At 45.9% G+C, this 18,358-nt stretch overlaps 1 protein-coding gene and 1 long non-coding RNA gene across 7 annotated transcripts in view; both read right to left on the reverse strand.

Annotated features, from left to right (window-relative positions):
• Positions 1–18,358, reverse strand: part of DLG1 (discs large MAGUK scaffold protein 1) — a 289,003-nt gene that overhangs the window by 260,767 nt on the left and 9,878 nt on the right. For all 6 annotated transcript variants that reach the window (XM_040428315.1, XM_040428313.1, XM_040428314.1 and 3 more), the window contains exons 2-3: positions 9,796–9,927; positions 2,017–2,177 (exon numbers count right to left, since the gene is read on the reverse strand). In XM_040428315.1, coding sequence (XP_040284249.1) covers positions 2,017–2,177; positions 9,796–9,927 — 293 coding nt within the window. The remainder of the gene's footprint in view (positions 1–2,016; positions 2,178–9,795; positions 9,928–18,358) is intronic.
• LOC120997946 lies at positions 14,442–16,775 on the reverse strand. Its single transcript, XR_005778265.1, has 3 exons — positions 16,644–16,775; positions 16,431–16,435; positions 14,442–14,455 (listed from the first exon to the last, which is right to left on the reverse strand). It is a non-coding gene; the product is annotated as an uncharacterized LOC120997946 (long non-coding RNA).

Raw genomic sequence — 18,358 nt, forward strand, 5'->3', positions numbered from 1 at the left:
TTAACTCCGAACATTGCAGACTCCCGGGATCTTTTCAGGAGCCCATCCGCTTTTCGATCCATCGCATCACCCAGCTGAGAGTCCTCCTCAAAAGGTAAAGCTGTTCTCTTTACCACCTCGGCTACCTGTATGTCAACCTTAGGGGTCTCATTAAATAATTTGCATTCCATTGGGTCAAAGCAGAGTCCATTTCTAAACTCCTTTGGGACCCCTAGCCTCTTCTCTGGATCAGACCACTCTTCCATGATCATTTCCTGTATGTTTTCGTTTATAGGAAAAACAATGGAAGTTTTTGATCTAAGATCCCCGAACATTTCGTATTGGACAGTACGGGGCTTAGGGGTATCCTCAATTCCCATTGTGGACCTAACAGCCCTCAGTAATTCCTCCATTTCATCTGAGGAGAAGAAATATTTTTTATCTTCCTCCACAATCTCCCCTTCTGATAGATACCTAACGAGGATCCCCTGTCTAGATGTGACGGAGGCTTCTTCCACATCCTCGGCATCAGAGGAGGAAATAACAGAGTTTGCGTTTTACTTGGGAGGGTTGGGGTTACTGGTGGGAGCTGACATAGTGGCCAAAGAAGATTTAATCTCGTCCACAATGAAAGATTTCATTTCTGAAAGAATATCTGGTTGTTCTTCTTTCCAGATTTCTGCCGTGCAGAATCTGCACAGCCTTTTTCTGTAATTTTCGGGGAGACTTTTGGAGCACGCACTGCATTTTAGGAGTCTTACTTTAGTTTTAGACTCTTTAGTGCCCTGGAAGTGAGGGAGCAACCAGATATACCGCAATTAGCACCTAAACTTTAAGAATGTAAAATTTGAAATACAACCCCCCGGAGGGGACTCACGGTACTGATGGCCGAAGGATCGGAGCCTTCCTGGCGGGGAGTAGGTGCCTAAGACATCGTGGTGCTTGCAGGGGAGGGCTGACTGGAACCGCAATTCTTTTGAATCTCCCCCGGCGTCTGACGTCATCCAGCTGCGCCCCGGGTTGTCGGCGTGTGTCTGCGCTGCACCAGCCCTCTTAACAGGTACGTGCGCCGCACGGCCCGCCTCCTAATGCGCTCCATGCGCCGCACCTACTCCCCCGGCCGGTCACCCGTTTTGCAGTGAAGGAGGACACCAAGCGCAGCGTGCGAGCCACCTCGTGAAGGCGGCTCCCCAGACTGCTTCCCGATAGAAGGAAGGAGGTCCAGAGGTAAGGAAGGACTGCAGGCCTCAGCATAAGCCGAGATGAGGGTCCTTGTTGCTTCATCCTGTCCAGCCTTAGCCCATGCCGCGGGAGGACAGCAGGAGATTCCTGTAAAAGAATAAAGTTCCTACCCCCCTGATAGGAGGGCTCTCTCCACATGTTGGCCCCTGTAGGGGCAGGAAAGCAATGAGGAGGTGGAGGGGTGGGGGGAATTTAAACTCTCTTCATGTGTTCCTGCCCCTACAGAGGTCAAGGGTCAATCTCATTGTGGGCCGTCATGGTGGATGAAATGGAAAATCCTGCAGTTTTTGCACTGACCACTAAGGCTAATAAATAAGGTGCCACATCTTTGTTTGTACAGATCACTTTTCAGCAGTCATCTTATTATCATAGGCAGGGTTACAATGGCAGATATCTATATAGAAATAACACAGGATCCACTATTCACAACAGGTGATTGTCACATCGTATCTACTCATTCCTTCTACAATGACCTCTGCACAGGTCACAGAGCATGCCTAGAAAACTCTGCCATAGAAGTCAATGAGTCCTCTCCAATCCATTGTGTCTATGGCCTATGGTGGCTGTCGTAAAGCGCATCTTTAAATGCTATTAGCAACAGCCCAGGCAGGATGGCCACCCCCGTAATTACGTTCAGAAAATAGAATTTCGTTAAAATATACAATCAATAATCTAAAAAACAGACTAGAAAAAAATAAAAAATTAAATAAAAAGATACGTCACAATGTGGTATAAACTGGCAGAAAGTTTTTTGTGACACATTCCCATTATTCCACCATTAATAAAAAAAAATACCTCTGTACTCTGAGTGCTTGGCAAGGTTTCTGATGTAATCGTTGAGCTGGGAAGACTAGAAAGCTCCCATGCATTCACATGCAAAACAGGTTCGGGTGCCTTGGAGTTGTCCGTACATTTTGGATTGTCCAGTAAGGTCACTTCATAAAATTCTTGAATATCTGAAAATTATAGTAAGTAAATCATGTCAGAAGAAATATGCACAGCTGACGACCAAAAACAATGTATATGTCATATGTCCATCACTTAGGATTAAATGTGATTTCACATTACGATATATGTAGTTCTGGAAAATCAGTGGCATAAAACCAACCAAATTCTGAGATTCTCAGATGTGGCCCCATTTAGGTCACTTTGATCACATAGGCACAAGCAGCTGTATTGAAACTGCTATCCCACAGCAATGGCCAGGCTCTGAATACACTCAGATCCCAGAAACAATGGGGCTGAATCAGTCAGTAAAACTTTCCTTCTAGAACAAACTCGCATATAGATTTCACTACTTACGTGTTGTAATTTTTATTTTTTTAAGACATCTGATAAAAACATTAAGATTGAGAAGCCTTTAATGTCAATTTGGCCTAATAACATGCACAATTTAACAGTCAAGCCTAAGGCCCCTTTCACACGGGCGAAAATCCCGCGTGGGTGCAATGCGTGAGTTGAACGCATTGCACCCGCACTGAATCCGGACCCATTCACTCCAATAGGGCTGTGCACATGAGCGGTGATTTTCACGCATCACTTGTGCATTGCGTGAAAATTGCAGCATGTTCTATATTCTGTGTTTTTCAACAACGCAGGCCACATAGAAATTAATGGGCCTGCGTGAAAATCGCAAGCATCCGCAAACAAGTGCGGATGCGGTGTGATTTTCATGCATGGTTGCTAGGAGAGGAGCAACCGCATTAAAGCCTAACCACCTAAGGCCTCATGCACACGACCGTTGGCCGTTGTGCCGTTTTCCGTTTTTTTTTCGCGGACCCATTGACTTTCAATGGGTCCGTGGAAAAATCGGAAAATGCACCGTTTTGCAGCCGCATCTGTGATCAGTGTTTCCTGGCCGTGAAAAAAATATGACCTGTCCTATTTTTTTCACGGCCAACGGTTCACGGACCCATTCAAGTCAATGGGTCCGTGAAAGAACACGGATGCACACAAGATTGGCATCCGTGTCCGTGATCCGTAGGTTAGTTTTTATACAGACGGATCCGAAGATCCGTCTGCATAAAAGCTTTTTCAAAGCTGAGTTTTCACTTCGTGAAAACTCAGAACCGACAGTATATTCTAACACAGAAGCGTTCCCATGGTGATGGGGACGCTTCTAGTTAGAATACACTACAAACTGTGTACAAGACTGCCCCCTGCTGCCTGGCAGCACCCGATCTCTTACAGGGGGCCGTGATCAGCACAATTAACCCCTTCAGGTGCGGCACCTGAAGGGGTTAATTGTGCTGATCACGGCCCCCTGTAAGAGATCAGGGCTGCCAGGCAGCAGACCCTCCCCCCCCCTCCCCAGTTTGAATATCATTGGTGGCCAGTGCGCCCCCCACCCCTCCCTCTATTGTAATAATTCGTTGGTGGCAGTGTGTGCCCCCCCCACCTCCCTCCCTCTATTGTAATAATTCGTTGGTGGCACAGTGTGCGCCCCCCATCGGCCCCCCCTCCCTCTATAGCATTAACAACATTGGTGGCCAGTGTGCGGCCCCCCCCCCCCTCCCCCATCATTGGTGGCAGCGGAGTTCCGATCGGAGTCCCAGTTTAATCGCTGGGGCTCCGATCGGTAACCATGGCAACCAGGACGCTACTACAGTCCTGGTTGCCATGGTTACTTAGCAATAGTAAAATAGTAGAAGATTCATACTTACCTGCTGCTGCGATGTTCGTGTCCGGCCGGGAGCTCCACCTACTGGTAAGTGACAGGTCTGTGCGGCGCATTGCTAAATGAACCGTCACTTACCAGTAGGTGGAGCTCCTGGCCGGACACAGACATCGCAGCTCCCAGGTAAGTATGAGTCTTTTACTATTGTACTATTGCTAGTAATCCGCTGCCACCAATGATCGGGGGGGGGGGGGGGGGGGGGGGGAGATGGGAGGCCGCACACTGGCCACCAATGTTGTTAATGCTATAGAGGGAGGGGGGCCAATGGGGGGCGCACACTGTGCCACCAACGATTTATTACAATAGAGGGAGGAAGGGGGGGGGCGCACACTGTGCCACCAACAAATTATTACAATGGAAAGGGGGGGGGGGGCGCACTGGCCACCAATGATATTCAAACTGGGGAGGGGGGGGTATGCCCCCTGCTGCCTGGCAGCCCTGATCTCTTACAGGGGGCCGTGATCAGCACAATTAACCCCTTCAGGTGCGGCACCTGAGGGGTTAATTGTGCTGATCACGGCCCCCTGTAAGAGATCGGATGCTGCTAGGCAGCAGGGGGCAGTCATGTACACAGTTTGTAGTATATTCTAACTAGAAGCGTCCCCATCACCATGGGAACGCCTCTGTGTTATAATATACTGTCGGAAATGAGGTTTCACGATCTAACTCATATCCGACAGTATATTCTAACATAGAGGCGTTCCCATGGTGATGGGGACGCTTCAAGTTAAAATATACCATCGGATTGGAGAAAACTCCGATCAGATGGTATAAAAGGGACTCCAGACTTTACATTGAAAGTCAATGGGGACGGATCCGTTTGAAATGGCACCATATTGTGTCAACGTCAAACGGATCCGTTCCCATTGACTTGCATTGTAATTCAGGACGGATCCGTTTGGCTCCACACGGCCAGGCGGACACCAAAACGACTTTTTTTTCATGTCCGTGGATCCTCCAAAAATCAAGGAAGACCCACGGACGAAAAAACGGTCACGGATCACGGGAAAACGGAACCCCGTTTTGCGGACCGCAAAAAAATACGGTCGTGTGCATGAGGCTTAACCCAAACGGGTCTGGGTACCACATTCAGTTTTTTCTCACGCGCGTGCAAAGTGCATTGCACTCGCGCTGAAAAAACTGAACATCGGAACGCAATTGCAGCCAAAACTGACTGCAATTGCGCAGGTTTCCCGCAATGCACACGCGACGTATCCGGAGAAAATCCAGGACGCCAGTGTAGAACAGGCCGAACACCTTTATCTACACCCCACTTGTGGTCAAGCCTGAAACCTGTACACTGCTGGCACAGGTCCAGTCCAGCGATTGTCGATAACCATGGCGGGGTACCCATGACTCCGCAGCAAACATGGGGGAGTACCCTTACAGGGGTCCTTTGACAATCCCCTCCCTAACAATCAGAGGTCATCTGTGGTGACACATGGCAGTAAAGCCATGTTCACACATTCAGGATTTAATTACAAATTCCACACCTAAATGAATCCTGACAGCAGCTGTTGACATAAATCACTGGATAGTGCCATTTCCCACAGGTGTGACTCTTCTATATATTTCTCCACTCTACCAGTCGCGGCATAGTGTCTGATGAAGGCCTGTGAGCCGAAAATGATCACACATTACCGCATAACTGAATATTCTGAACAATAAAAAAGAAACTCAAAAAGCTGAATTTGGCTGTGATTTATGTTCACTAGTGATTGGCGTGGGAACCCTATACACAGCATACAAGACGGGGAGCAACAAAGTCTGTTATTGAGCATCTGCTGACATTCACTACTATAGTGCTGACATATACCGCAGCGTTTTAGGCCTCTTTCACATGAGCGTGTCCGGATTAGGTCCGGAAGCGTCGCGGTGCATTGCGGCAAACCCGCACGAGTAGGTACGCAATTGCAGTCAGTTTTGACAGCGATTGTGTTCCGTTGTTTAGTTTTTATCGCGCGGGTGCAATGTGAATGACCATGTGATGAGCGTAGTGACGTCAAAGTTCCTTTACCCGGGTCCTGAAGAAAGAAGACAGAAGAGATGCCGGCTGCACGAACAAGTGTTTTGAGGCGAGTTAAAATATAAATTAAATATAAATAAAATTTTAACCCCTCCAGCCCTATTTTACTATGCATTCTGTATTCAGAATGCGATTATTTTCCCTTATAACCATGTTATAAGGTAAAATAATCATGATCAGGTCCCCATCCCGATAGTCACCTAGCAACCGTGCATGAAAATCGCACAGCATCCACACTTGCTTGCGATTTTCACGCAACCCCATTCATTTCTATGGGGCCTGCGTTATGTGAAAAACGCAACAAAGAGGAGCATGCTGCGATTTTCACGCAACGCACAAGTGATGCGTGAAATTCACCGCTCATGTGCACAGCCCCATAGAAATGAATGGGTCCGGATTCAGTACGGGTGCAATGCGTTCACCTCACACATTGCACCCACGCGGAAATCTCGCCCGTGTGAAAGGGGCCTTACAGACACAGTCTTTGCTTCCACTAAGAATGCAAGTGAATGGAGTACAGATTAGGGATCAACCGATAGATTTTTTTAGGGCCGATACCGATAATGAGAATTTGTGAACTTTCAGGCCGATAGCCGATAATTTATACCGATATTCTGTGCAATTTCATTTTTGAAAAAATCTGCTGAAAATGAATATTTTTATTGTTAATGTGTAGTTTTTTTTTGTAAATCTTTTTTTATTTATACTTAATATTTTGGTGTTTATTTTTTACTAACTTTTAGCCCCCTTAGGGACTAGAACCCTTGTCCTATTCACCCTGATAGATCGCTATCAGGGTGAATAGGATCTCACACTGTCCCTGCTGCTCTGTGCTTTGTGCACACAGCAGCATGGAGATTACAATGGCAGCGAGGTCTTCAATAGCGTTCTGGCTGCCATGGTAACTGATCGGAGCCCCAGGCTTACACTGCTGGGGCTCCGATCGGAGGAGGAGGGGAGAGGGGACACTGTGGCCACTGCCACCAATGATTAAAACTGGGGGGGCGCACTGCGCCACCAATGATTAATACTGGGGGGCCACACTGCGCCACCAATGAACATAAATCTCTCATTTATTCATATACAGGAGGCGGGAGCTGGCTGCAGAATCACATAGCCGGCTCCCGACCTCTATGAGCGGTAGCTGCGATCCACAGCACCTAAGGGGTTAACTACCGCATATCGCAGCTACCGCTCATAGAGGTCGGGAGCCGGCTATGTGATTCTGCAGCCAGCTCTCGCCTCCTGTTCAATTTGAATGAATGAGTAAGTTAACATCATTGGTGGCGCAGTGGCCACAGCCCCTCCCCTCCTCTTGTCTTCTCTCCTCTCATTGGCAGCAGCAGCAGCACAGGGGGGAGGGAGACACTGCTTCCTTCTCCCCTGTGCTGCTGAGGGAACACGGAGAGCGCTGAGCAGCGCGATCTGTGTTCCCCATACGTTATCGGAATATCGGCAAAATAGATGCAGATACCGATAACTGTCAAAATCCTGAATATCGGATCCCTAGTACAGATGTAGCAGAGCTAAATTTGACTCTGATAACACATGGCACACTGTTATCTTGGTTATCTCGTGACAAAAGCCATTGAAATGCATTGAAAAGTCAGTTATCTTTTTCTTGCCATTCTTTACTTAACGCGTTAACCATCAAGTTTAGCTCTGCTGCATCTGTATTTTAAGGCTGGGGCTACACGGCGACATTGGCTGCTACACCCAAAGATCGCTGTGCAGCCACTGAACTGAATGACTTGCAAGTCGCTGCAACCCCAGAATCTCCAAATAAAAAAAATCTAACACTGCTGATTTATTTCTAGCGATTCTGGGGTCTAGTAATGGAAATTTGCCAGTCATGTTGCGACCCCATTCAGTTCAATGGCTGCAACCCAACACAGATCTTTGGTTGTGCAACAGAATATCGTCATGCAGCCCCAGCATGTTCACTATTAAAATGGATGCCACATGGAAAAGCCATAGATTAGATCCACTGAATGTCAATAGGGCTTTTCTGCATGTGAAACATGACAGATTCCTTGGGGGGAAAAAATGAAAAAAATCCACAGCAAATCCTGAATATGTGAATATGGCCTTAGTGATGATTTTCCCAGCAGTGCCACCACAGGGGAAACTGAACATACATATACAGTGCCCATTCAGACCAGTCACTAGTGCAATACAGGACAGGTCCCCCAGAGCAACTGCACTTATTGCAGCTGCTCCCTACACTAGCCAAGAGATAAGGATCCTGAACAGTGTCCACTATACTAACTTACAATGTCATAATAAGGCCTCATGCACACGATCGTTGTGTGTTTTGCGGTCCGAAAATTGCTGATCCGCAAAACACGGATGGCGTCTATGTGCGTTCCGCAATTTGCAAAACGGCACGGACAGCGATTGATATAACTGCTTATTCTTGTCCGCAAAACGGACAAGAATAGGACAGGTTATATAGTTTTTGCAGACCACGGGATGGAGCAACGAATGCGGACAGCACACGGAGTGCTGTCCGCATCTTTTGCGGCCCCATTGAAGTGAATGGGTCTGCATCCAAGCCGCAAAAACTGTGGCTCAGATGCAGTCCAAAACAACGGTTATGTGCATGAGGCCAAAAGGTGTATAAAGATGGACTTTGTAACCTGGATAGCCCCTTAAGGGCTCATGCACACAACCGTATGTATTTTGCCGTGCATTCTGCGGAACAGAACAGCTGGCCCCTGACAGAACAGTACTATCCTTGTCCGTAATGCGGACAATAAGACATGTTCTATTTTTTGCGGAACGGAAACGAAATACCTTCCGTTTTTTTGCGGACTCATTGAAATGAAAGGTTCCGTATACGGTCCACAAAAAAACGAAACGGACACGTAAAGAATATACGTTCGTGTGCATGAGCCCTAATACTTTGAGGTTCCCAGAATCAATCTATGCCACATCCTAAGACCTTACAAACAGCTTGGTAAACCCTTTCGAGATGCATTCTGAACATTTACTTTCTCATCAGCCCATATTTTTTTGTTCCCACAAATCTTTTTTAGGGCCCATGCGGATCTGCAAAACACAGATACTGCCAATCTGTATTCTGCATTTCGCGGAACGGAATGGCGGACCCTTACTAGAACAGTCCTATCCTTGTCCGTAATGCAGACAAGAATTAGACATGTTCTACATTTTTGCGGGGCTGTAGAATGGACATACGACATACGGATGCGGACAGCACCCGGTGTGCTTTCCGCATGTTTTGCGGCCCTATTGAAGTAAATGGGTCCGCATCTGACCCACAAAAAAAAATGTGGATCGGATGCGGACAAAAAACACATTAATGTGCATGATCCCTTATTAAGAATTATGTTTTGATTTAATACAGAACAGACAAAAGTGGACAAGAACCATCCTGCTTCTTACTTAACGTGGGTTCAATGTATGGATCATGACATGAACCAAAATGAACATGATATAGGGCTTACTATTGCAAACCTGAACCCTTCTTATATAAACTTCCTGGCAAATACATGATTTTTGTAATAATGTTTGAAATTTAATGATCAATTACACATTCTACATTTTTCAAACCAGCACCTGGGTCTGATTATTCACCAAAGTCTATTTGTACAGCGCCACCTGCTGTTTGCTCTTTCTAATTTCTCTGTCCTGCTCACAGAGATGGAAACACATGCTCAGTTCCATCCTTCAACTGCCACCAGCTGCAGCAGAAAGTACACGCCTCCTGAGAAAGTGCACGCCCCTAAGCTGCCAGCTTGAAATAAATCTAGCAAAGCAACTGGAGCAATGAATGGGGAGATTTCTGGATCCATGAGAGGTACAGGGCTGGTTCCAAGTTTGTTAGAAAGAAAATTCAGGGAGGACTTACCTATTAAAGCTTGAAAAAGGTTGCTCTGAAAGATGTTGATGACCCTCTCAATGGACTTTCTGAGTTGTTTATCCTCAGTCTGGTTCAGCTTGGTGCGATATTCCTCCAAGAGGTCCAGTGCACGCTGCGTATCTACACAAATGCGGAAACATGAGGATACATTACAAAAGATGCCATTTCAGAAATATATACCATATTTTCCGCCCCATAAGATGCACATCCCCCCCCCCCCGCCCTTCCCCCCCCCCCCCAAAAAAGTCATCTGCGTCTTATGGGGTGAATACTAATTAGCGCTCATTAGTACCGGAGGACCAAGAAGAGGTGAACGCTCTGTACTCACCGCTTCCTGGCTGTCGACTGTGCAGTGGCTGCGCACAGCGTGAGGGCGCTCTGACCTCACGCTGTGCGCGCCGTTTCACAGCACAGCCGACGGAGGAAGAAGACAGAGCGCAGGCAGTGAGGAGCGGCAGCGTCCAGGAGCAGGAGAGGTAAGTGGTTTATTTTGTGATCTGAGGCTGGGGGCTGCTCAAACATGGATGGGGGTTATGAGATATAGCAGGAGGCTGATATGAGGCATGGGGTCTCATCTGAAGTCTGAATGGGGGTGGGGGGGTCTTTATATTGGGCTCTTATTAACATTGGAGTCTGATCTGAGGTCTGATTGAGGGTCTTCTTAACATTGGGGTTTCTGATTGGGGCCATGAGCTGAGGTCTGATTACTGATCTGATCTCTAATGAAAAATATTTCTTTCTTCTTGTCCCCCTCTAAAACCTAGGTGCGTCTTATGGGCCAGTGCTTCTTATAGGGTGGAAAAAAATATGGTAATTCCTCACTGAATAATCAGGAAATTTAACGCCGCTGATGGTACTGAATCCAGAAGTGGACGGACCCTCAGCTTCATCTGCAGTCACCTCCACTTCTGGGTTCAGTGACGTCTACGGCGCGTGCGCACTAATCATCTTCGCTGCTCAGCAAGCAGCAGGAGACGTGGTGCGCAATCACCATGCTAGTGAACCAGTGCAGGAAATTAGCACTAGACATCTAATCTAACAAGTAGCACTTTAGTCAGCTGGATCAACCCTACCAGACTATATGCCTGGTTTAATACGGGTGATCCTGGTGACAGAGTTCCTTTAGGCTCAATTCACACCTGAGCGTTCTGAAAGGAGCGCTCTGTATGCGCGATTGTACGGACGTTTACAAGCGCGCATACAGAGACAAGTGTGCACACAGTGTCGCGCGTTCCCGAAAGTCTATGTACGGGAACGCGCGACAAGCGCCCAAAAAAACGCTCCTGTACTTGTGTGAGCGTCGGGCGTTTTACAGCGCGATCGTACGCGCTGTAAAACGCCCAGGTGAGAACCATTCCCATAGGGAAGCATTGGTTTCTCCTTGTTGAGCGTTTTACAGCGCGTAGGAACGCGCTGTAAAACGCTCAGGTGTGAATTGAGCCTTAGGCTACTTTCACACTTGCGTTCAGAGCGGGTCCGTCTGGTGTCTGCAAAGACGGATCCGCTCCTATAATGCAGACGTTTGGATCCGTTCAGAACGGATCCGTCTGCATTATAGTTTAGAAAAAATTGTAAGTGTGAAAGTTGTTCAGACGGATCCGTCCAGACTTTACATTGAAAGTCAACGGGGGACGGATCAGTTTGAAAATTGAGCCGTATTGTGTCAACTTCAAACGGATCCGTCCCCATTGACTTACATTGTAAGTCTGGATGGATCCGTTTGCCTCCGCACGGCCAGGCGGACACCCGAATGCTGCAAGCAGCGTTCAGGTGTCTGCTTGCTGAGCGGAGGCTGAACGCTGCCAGACTGATGCATTCTGAGCGGATCCGCGTCCACTGAGAATGCATTGGGGCAGTACGGATGCGTTCGGGGCCGCTTGTGAGAGCCTTCAAACGGAGCCCCGAACGCTAGTGTGAAAGTAGCCTTAAATATACAGTGCTGTGTGAGGGCTCATTTTTTGTGGGAATCAAATGTATGCAAAGATCTGCACCTGTTCTGTGTTTAGAGCCGCACCTGATTTTGGCTTACAATCACTGATAGAAATCACTGACAGAACACAGACGTGTGAATGAGGTGCGTTTCCCTACCTCTACAATCTGACATTGTGAGCACTGAATGAAGAGCATGGGAATGTGCAGCAACACAACCCCTACTAGTAAAACCCAGATGTTGATTTATTCAGAAATTTCTAGGAGGAATAACAGGAGAGGTACAACAAATGCTATAAGAAAAGATGCTCCAGAATTGTCATTTTCTAGGGAACACAAATTAGATAGTGGTTAGCACTGTTGCCTTGCAGCACTGGGGTTCTAGGGTCAAATCTGACCAAAGACAACATGGAGATAGTATGTTAGGGATCATGCGCACAAAGTATTTTCGCTCTTTTTTGCAGACCGTATGCGGAACCATAAATTTCAATGGGTCCGCAAAAAAAATATGTCAGTTCCTCAAAAAAATAGAACATGTCCTATTATTGTCCGCATTACAGACAAGGATAGGACTGTTCTATTAGCAAAATATAGAATGCACACGGACATCATCCGTATTGTTTGTGGATCAGTGTTTTGCAGACTGCAAAATACATACGGTTGTGTGCATGAGCCCTTAGTGTGGGTTTTCTCCGGGCCCTCAGGTTTCCTCCCACACTCCAAAGCTATACTGATAGGGAATGCAGATTGTGGCCTCCACTGGGGACAGCTTGATGATCATATCTGCAAAACACTGCGGAAAATGACAGCGCTATATAAGCATGTACAATACGTACATTTTTACTAAAGGTGGATTTACAAAGGTCAAGTTTAAGTCAACTTTCAGTAAGGAAGAGTTTCTTCCCAACAGTCAGCAGCTCATTAAAAAGGTTAAAGTACTTTGAAAAGGATAAAGCAGTTGGCTCACTTGGGTTTGACCACGCCTGGTGCTCAGGCTCAAAAGAAACACCCCTAGTTCTGATTATAAATTGGCAAAATCTTTTGCCCATTAAAGGGGTTGTCCCACGAAAAATATTCAGCAGTTTTCAAACCAGCACTTTGATCTGAATACTTTTGTAATTGCATGATATTAAAAATTTTCTATAGCTACTGAGTTATTCAATAATATGTATCTGAATAGTGCCACTTAATTTCTTATTTCTTTGACCGGCTAATTAAGGTCACACATGCTCAGTTTTATCCTTCAACTGCCTCCTGAGCTGTGATAGGGAGAGCTGAGACACGCCTCCTGAGCTGTGATAGGGAGAGCTGAGACACGCCCCCCTGAGCTGCAGCAGAAAATACACTCCCCTTGAGCTGTCAGTTTAAGATAAATCTAGCAGAGCAATGACTGGAGAGATCTCTGGATGCAAGCGAGGCACAGGACTGGTTCTAGCTTTGTTAGAAAGGTATTGTCATGTACTATGTCGCCTGATTTTCATTTTTTACATTAGTCATGGGATAACCCCTTTAAGTGAAGTTGAAGCACTGCATTTACATGCAGCGATCACCTCCACAGTATGCAGGATCACCATCGATCGCTCGTCCTCATACAGCTGCACTGTTTCTGGGCAGCAGATCGCTGCTTAGACAGAAACGATAATTTGTGTGCTGCACTTTTACACTGGCAGATTGTCAGGAACGAGCATTTGCTGGAACGTTCGTTCCCGATAATCTGCCCAATTATCTCTGCGTGCAAATCCATCTTTAGACAAGTCAGGATAGGGGACAGGTCCTCTCTAACCCCTTCCAAACCGCTGCCCTTTAACATGCTATGGTAGATCAGCAGTGTTATATAAACAGGACAAATTAGAAGTCAGTAGACATGCTGAAATATCTAATATACAGTATTTTCCGCTCCATAAGATGCACTTTTTCCCCATGAAAGTGTGTGGGGGGGGGTTAGTATGTGTTATGAAGCAAGGCACTCGGGAGAAGACCAGGAATCGGCGAGTGCAGTTAGAATCGCTAACACTGTCCAACGGAGGAGGCAAGTTCATTTATTTATCTTGGGGGTCTGATCTAGAAGAGATCAGAAGGAAATTAATCCCTGTGTTCTCTGTGGGATTTTTATAAGAAAGGATCTGAATAACAGTGAGGGGACTAATGGATAGAGATAGTCCCAAAAATTCAGATCCCAGTCAAATCCCAATCTTAAAAGGGGTTGATCCATCTTGGATATTGGGGGCATATCGCAAGGATATGACCCTAATGTCTGATAGGTGTGGGTCCCTGCTCTGGAACCCGAACCTATACTTAGAGCAGAGAGCACAAAATGCCAGAGTGGGCAATAGCGCATGTGCAGTCGCCCTACATTCATTTCTATGGGCATGCAGAAAATAGCCGAGCACCTCGCCCAGTTATTTTAGGAAGTTCCATTGAAATGAATGGCAAGCGCACCGTACAAGCGTGGCCACCGCTCCAATTGCCAAACCAGAGCTCGGCTATTTTTGGCAGTCCCATAGAAATAAATGGAGGGTGGAAGTGCATCCTGCAGCACTTTCAAGGCTCCGTTCTAAGCACAGGTGTAGGTCCCACCTATAAGACACTGGGGGTATATCCTAGCGATAGGTCCCCAATGTCCAAGATGGGAATACCCGTTTAAGCAATTTAATTTGGACAAATTCCTCAAAACAGTAGCCATCATTTTACAGGTCAGAAGACAGAAAAAAAGCATTTGCTACTAGGAAGGGATAATTTGTGGACCATGTTTTAAACCCTTAGTGACCAAGCAATTTTTTTTTATTTTTCATTATCGCGTTCAAGAGCTATAACTTAAGGAACCATCTATGGCAGCTTGGGGCCTAATGAGGGCTCCTAGCCTGCCTGCAATGTATCCCTATCACGCTGCACCTCTCTGGTGACTGAGTATAGCACCGACAGTATCCATTGTGAACAGGGGACTGCATAAGCAGTACAGTGTGCTATAGAGGAAATCTTAGCTGAGGGAGCCTGAAACTACCTCAAAAGGTGCATGCTGAAGGTTTTACCATGGCCCTCACAGTCCACTGATCTGAATATCATTTAAAATCTAGGTAAAATAGTAATGGCTACCCGCGCTGCCAAGAGGGGAAAAAAATTATTGATAAGTATAGGGGATGGTGAAAATCTTTGTACAATTAAGCTGCTGCTGGTTCAGAGAGGGTTAATTGCCTAAACACCCTCCAAGTATATAACACTGTATGAATGGGATAAAAGAGACCTGAAACTGCGCTGGCCACAAAGAGGGACACCACTATTAACCCCTGTATAGTTGGAAGGAAAGAATTAGTGAGTACTGCTGAGTGAATTGGCAAGTACTGCCTATATAGGATTCTGTCCGTGTGTGACAGGACCGCGCTGGCTATAGAGTAACACTGGGGTGGTACCTCTAGCACAGGGAACCAGACCACCCAGCTGACCTATCTAATGGTAGACAGCGGTCCGACCACTATAGGACCTATGTGTTGAATGTATGAATACCAATACCTAAAAGGTTCACGCCTGGAGACTATGGCACATGCGATTGTATAGTTATGTAACTTACTTCAGGTGTTCCGTTGCCGAGAGTCTCTGGGGCACAGCAGTGAAGGGAATCTCAAAGGAATCCAGTAGTTCAAATGAGTTGAAGAGATCTTCTGTTTCCACTGTCAGCATGCGCGGTCCCGGCCGGTGACACGCGCGCGCGAGGGAAAATACGCTGGTAACTTGGAGAAACGAAAGTTCAGTGTGACGTTACACCTTGGACGGATGCCTGCTTGGAGCACAATACCTCCGACGCGTTTCGGAATTCACGAATTCCTTCATCAGGGATGGTCAGTAATCGCTTCCATCTAGGTATATATAGGCGTTCGTCTCCCTAGTCTTCTCATTGTTCATGATGTACTCCACTGGCGACATAATGATTAATTCTAATCCTATTGCCCTAAGTGACTCTACAAAATACAATATGAAATACAAAGAGGGGGAGGGAGGAGAAGGTTCTACCTTCTCCTCCCTCCCCCTCTTTGTATTTCATATTGTATTTTGTAGAGTCACTTAGGGCAATAGGATTAGAATTAATCATTATGTCGCCAGTGGAGTACATCATGAACAATGAGAAGACTAGGGAGACGAACGCCTATATATACCTAGATGGAAGCGATTACTGACCATCCCTGATGAAGGAATTCGTGAATTCCGAAACGCGTCGGAGGTATTGTGCTCCAAGCAGGCATCCGTCCAAGGTGTAACGTCACACTGAACTTTCGTTTCTCCAAGTTACCAGCGTATTTTCCCTCGCGCGCGCGTGTCACCGGCCGGGACCGCGCATGCTGACAGTGGAAACAGAAGATCTCTTCAACTCATTTGAACTACTGGATTCCTTTGAGATTCCCCTCACTGCTGTGCCCCAGAGACTCTCGGCAACGGAACACCTGAAGTAAGTTACATAACTATACAATCGCATGTGCCATAGTCTCCAGGCGTGAACCTTTTAGGTATTGGTATTCATACATTCAACACATAGGTCCTATAGTGGTCGGACCGCTGTCTACCATTAGATAGGTCAGCTGGGTGGTCTGGTTCCCTGTGCTAGAGGTACCACCCCAGTGTTACTCTATAGCCAGCGCGGTCCTGTCACACACGGACAGAATCCTATATAGGCAGTACTTGCCAATTCACTCAGCAGTACTCACTAATTCTTTCCTTCCAACTATACAGGGGTTAATAGTGATGTCCCTCTTTGTGGCCATCATTTAAAATCTGTGGATAGACGTCAGAAGAGCAGTGCATGCAATACGGCCCAGGAATCTCACAGAACAGGAAGACTTTTGCAGGGAAGAATGGATGAAAATCCATCAAGCAAGAATTGAAAGACTCTTGGCTGGCTACAAAAAGCTATTACACACTGTGATACTTGCCAAAGGGGGTGCCACTAGGTACCAACCATGCAGGGTGCCAAAGTTTTGCTTCGGGCCCTTTTCCTTTTTGTTATTTTGAAATTGTAAAATATGAAAATAGAAAAAAAATGGTTTTGCTTAACCACCTCCCGTCCGCCTATTGCATATAAACGTCTGGGAGGTGGATCTCTGTCTGAATGCACGTTTTAAAACGTCCAGACATCGCAGCTGCATGCTAATCGTGCAGCTGCTGATCGGGTTGCCCCGCTGTCAGTGACAGCAGGGCAACCCAGAGAGAAGGCAGGGACAGTTCCCAGGTGTCCCTGCCTTCTGTATCGCTGCATATACAGGGCTCACTGAGCGCTGTGCATACAGAGCAGGAAGCGCTATGCACTTCCTGTTCCGGCCCGGCCTAGCCTCTCTGGGGGGTGCATTTCTCCTGTAACTGGGGCTACTATGTCAGCCCCAGTTACAGGAGAAATCAACAGTGAAAAAAAAAAAAAAAAGTGAAGTACATGTCCCCCAGAGGTCTTGTATGACCTTATAGTGGACGAAAAGTGTAAAATAAAAAAAATTTAAATAAAGTGTTAAAAAAAAAAAAAAAAAAAAAATTCATATGTAGTAAAAATAGAAAAAATAAAATAGACATATTTGGTATTGCCGCGTCCACGACAGTCGGCTCTAAAAATATCACATGATCCACCCTGTCCGATAAACACCATAAAAATTTTTTAAAGTGTCAAAAAAATGCCTTTTTTGTCACCTTACATCACAAAAAATGCAACATCAAGTGATCAAAAATACAGTCACCTCATCATGCAAAAAATGAGCCCCTACATAATAAAATCTCTCAAACAAAAAAAAATATAGCTCTCAGAACATGGACACATTAAAACAATATTTTTGTTTCAAAAATGCTATTATTGTGTAAAACTTTAATAAATAAGAAAAAGTATACATATTAGGTATCGTCACGTCCGTAACAATCTGCTCTATAAAAATGTCACTTGACCGAACTCCTCAGGTGAACACTGTAAAAATAAATAAAAACTGTGCTAAAACAACCAATTTTTTGGTCACCTTGCCTCATAAAGTGCTATAATGAATGATCAAAAAAGCATATGTACCCAAAAATAGTAACAATAAAACTGGCACCTTATCCCCTAGTTTCCAATGGGGTCACTTTTTGGGAATTTCTACTGTAAGGGTGCATCAGGGGGGCTTCAAATGGGACATGGCATCTAAAAACTATGTGGAGTTCCTTTTCTTCTGCGCCCTGCCGTGTGCCCATACAGCAGTTTGACCACATGTGGGGTGTTTCTGTAAACCGCAGAATCTGGGTAATAAATATTGAGTTTTGTTTGGCTGTTAACCATCGATGTGTTAAAGAAAAAAAATTGGATTAAAATGGAAAATCTGCCAAAAAAGTGAAATTTAAAAATTTGATCTCCATTTTCCTTTAATTCTTGTGGAACACCTAAAGGGTTAACAAAGTTTGTAAAATCGGTTTTAAGTAACTTGAGGGGTGTACAATGGGGTCATTTATGGGGGTATCCACTATGTAGGCCCCACAAAGTGACTTCAGACCTGAACAGGTCCTTAAAAAGTGGGTTTTGGCAATTTTCTGAAAAATTTGAAGAATTGATTCTAAACTTCTTAGGCTACTTTCACACCTGCGTTAGGTGCGGATCCGTCTGGTATCTGCACAGACGGATCCGCACCTA

This window comes from Bufo bufo, chromosome 4 (assembly GCF_905171765.1).
Source record: "Bufo bufo chromosome 4, aBufBuf1.1, whole genome shotgun sequence".
Lineage (NCBI taxonomy): Eukaryota > Metazoa > Chordata > Amphibia > Anura > Bufonidae > Bufo > Bufo bufo.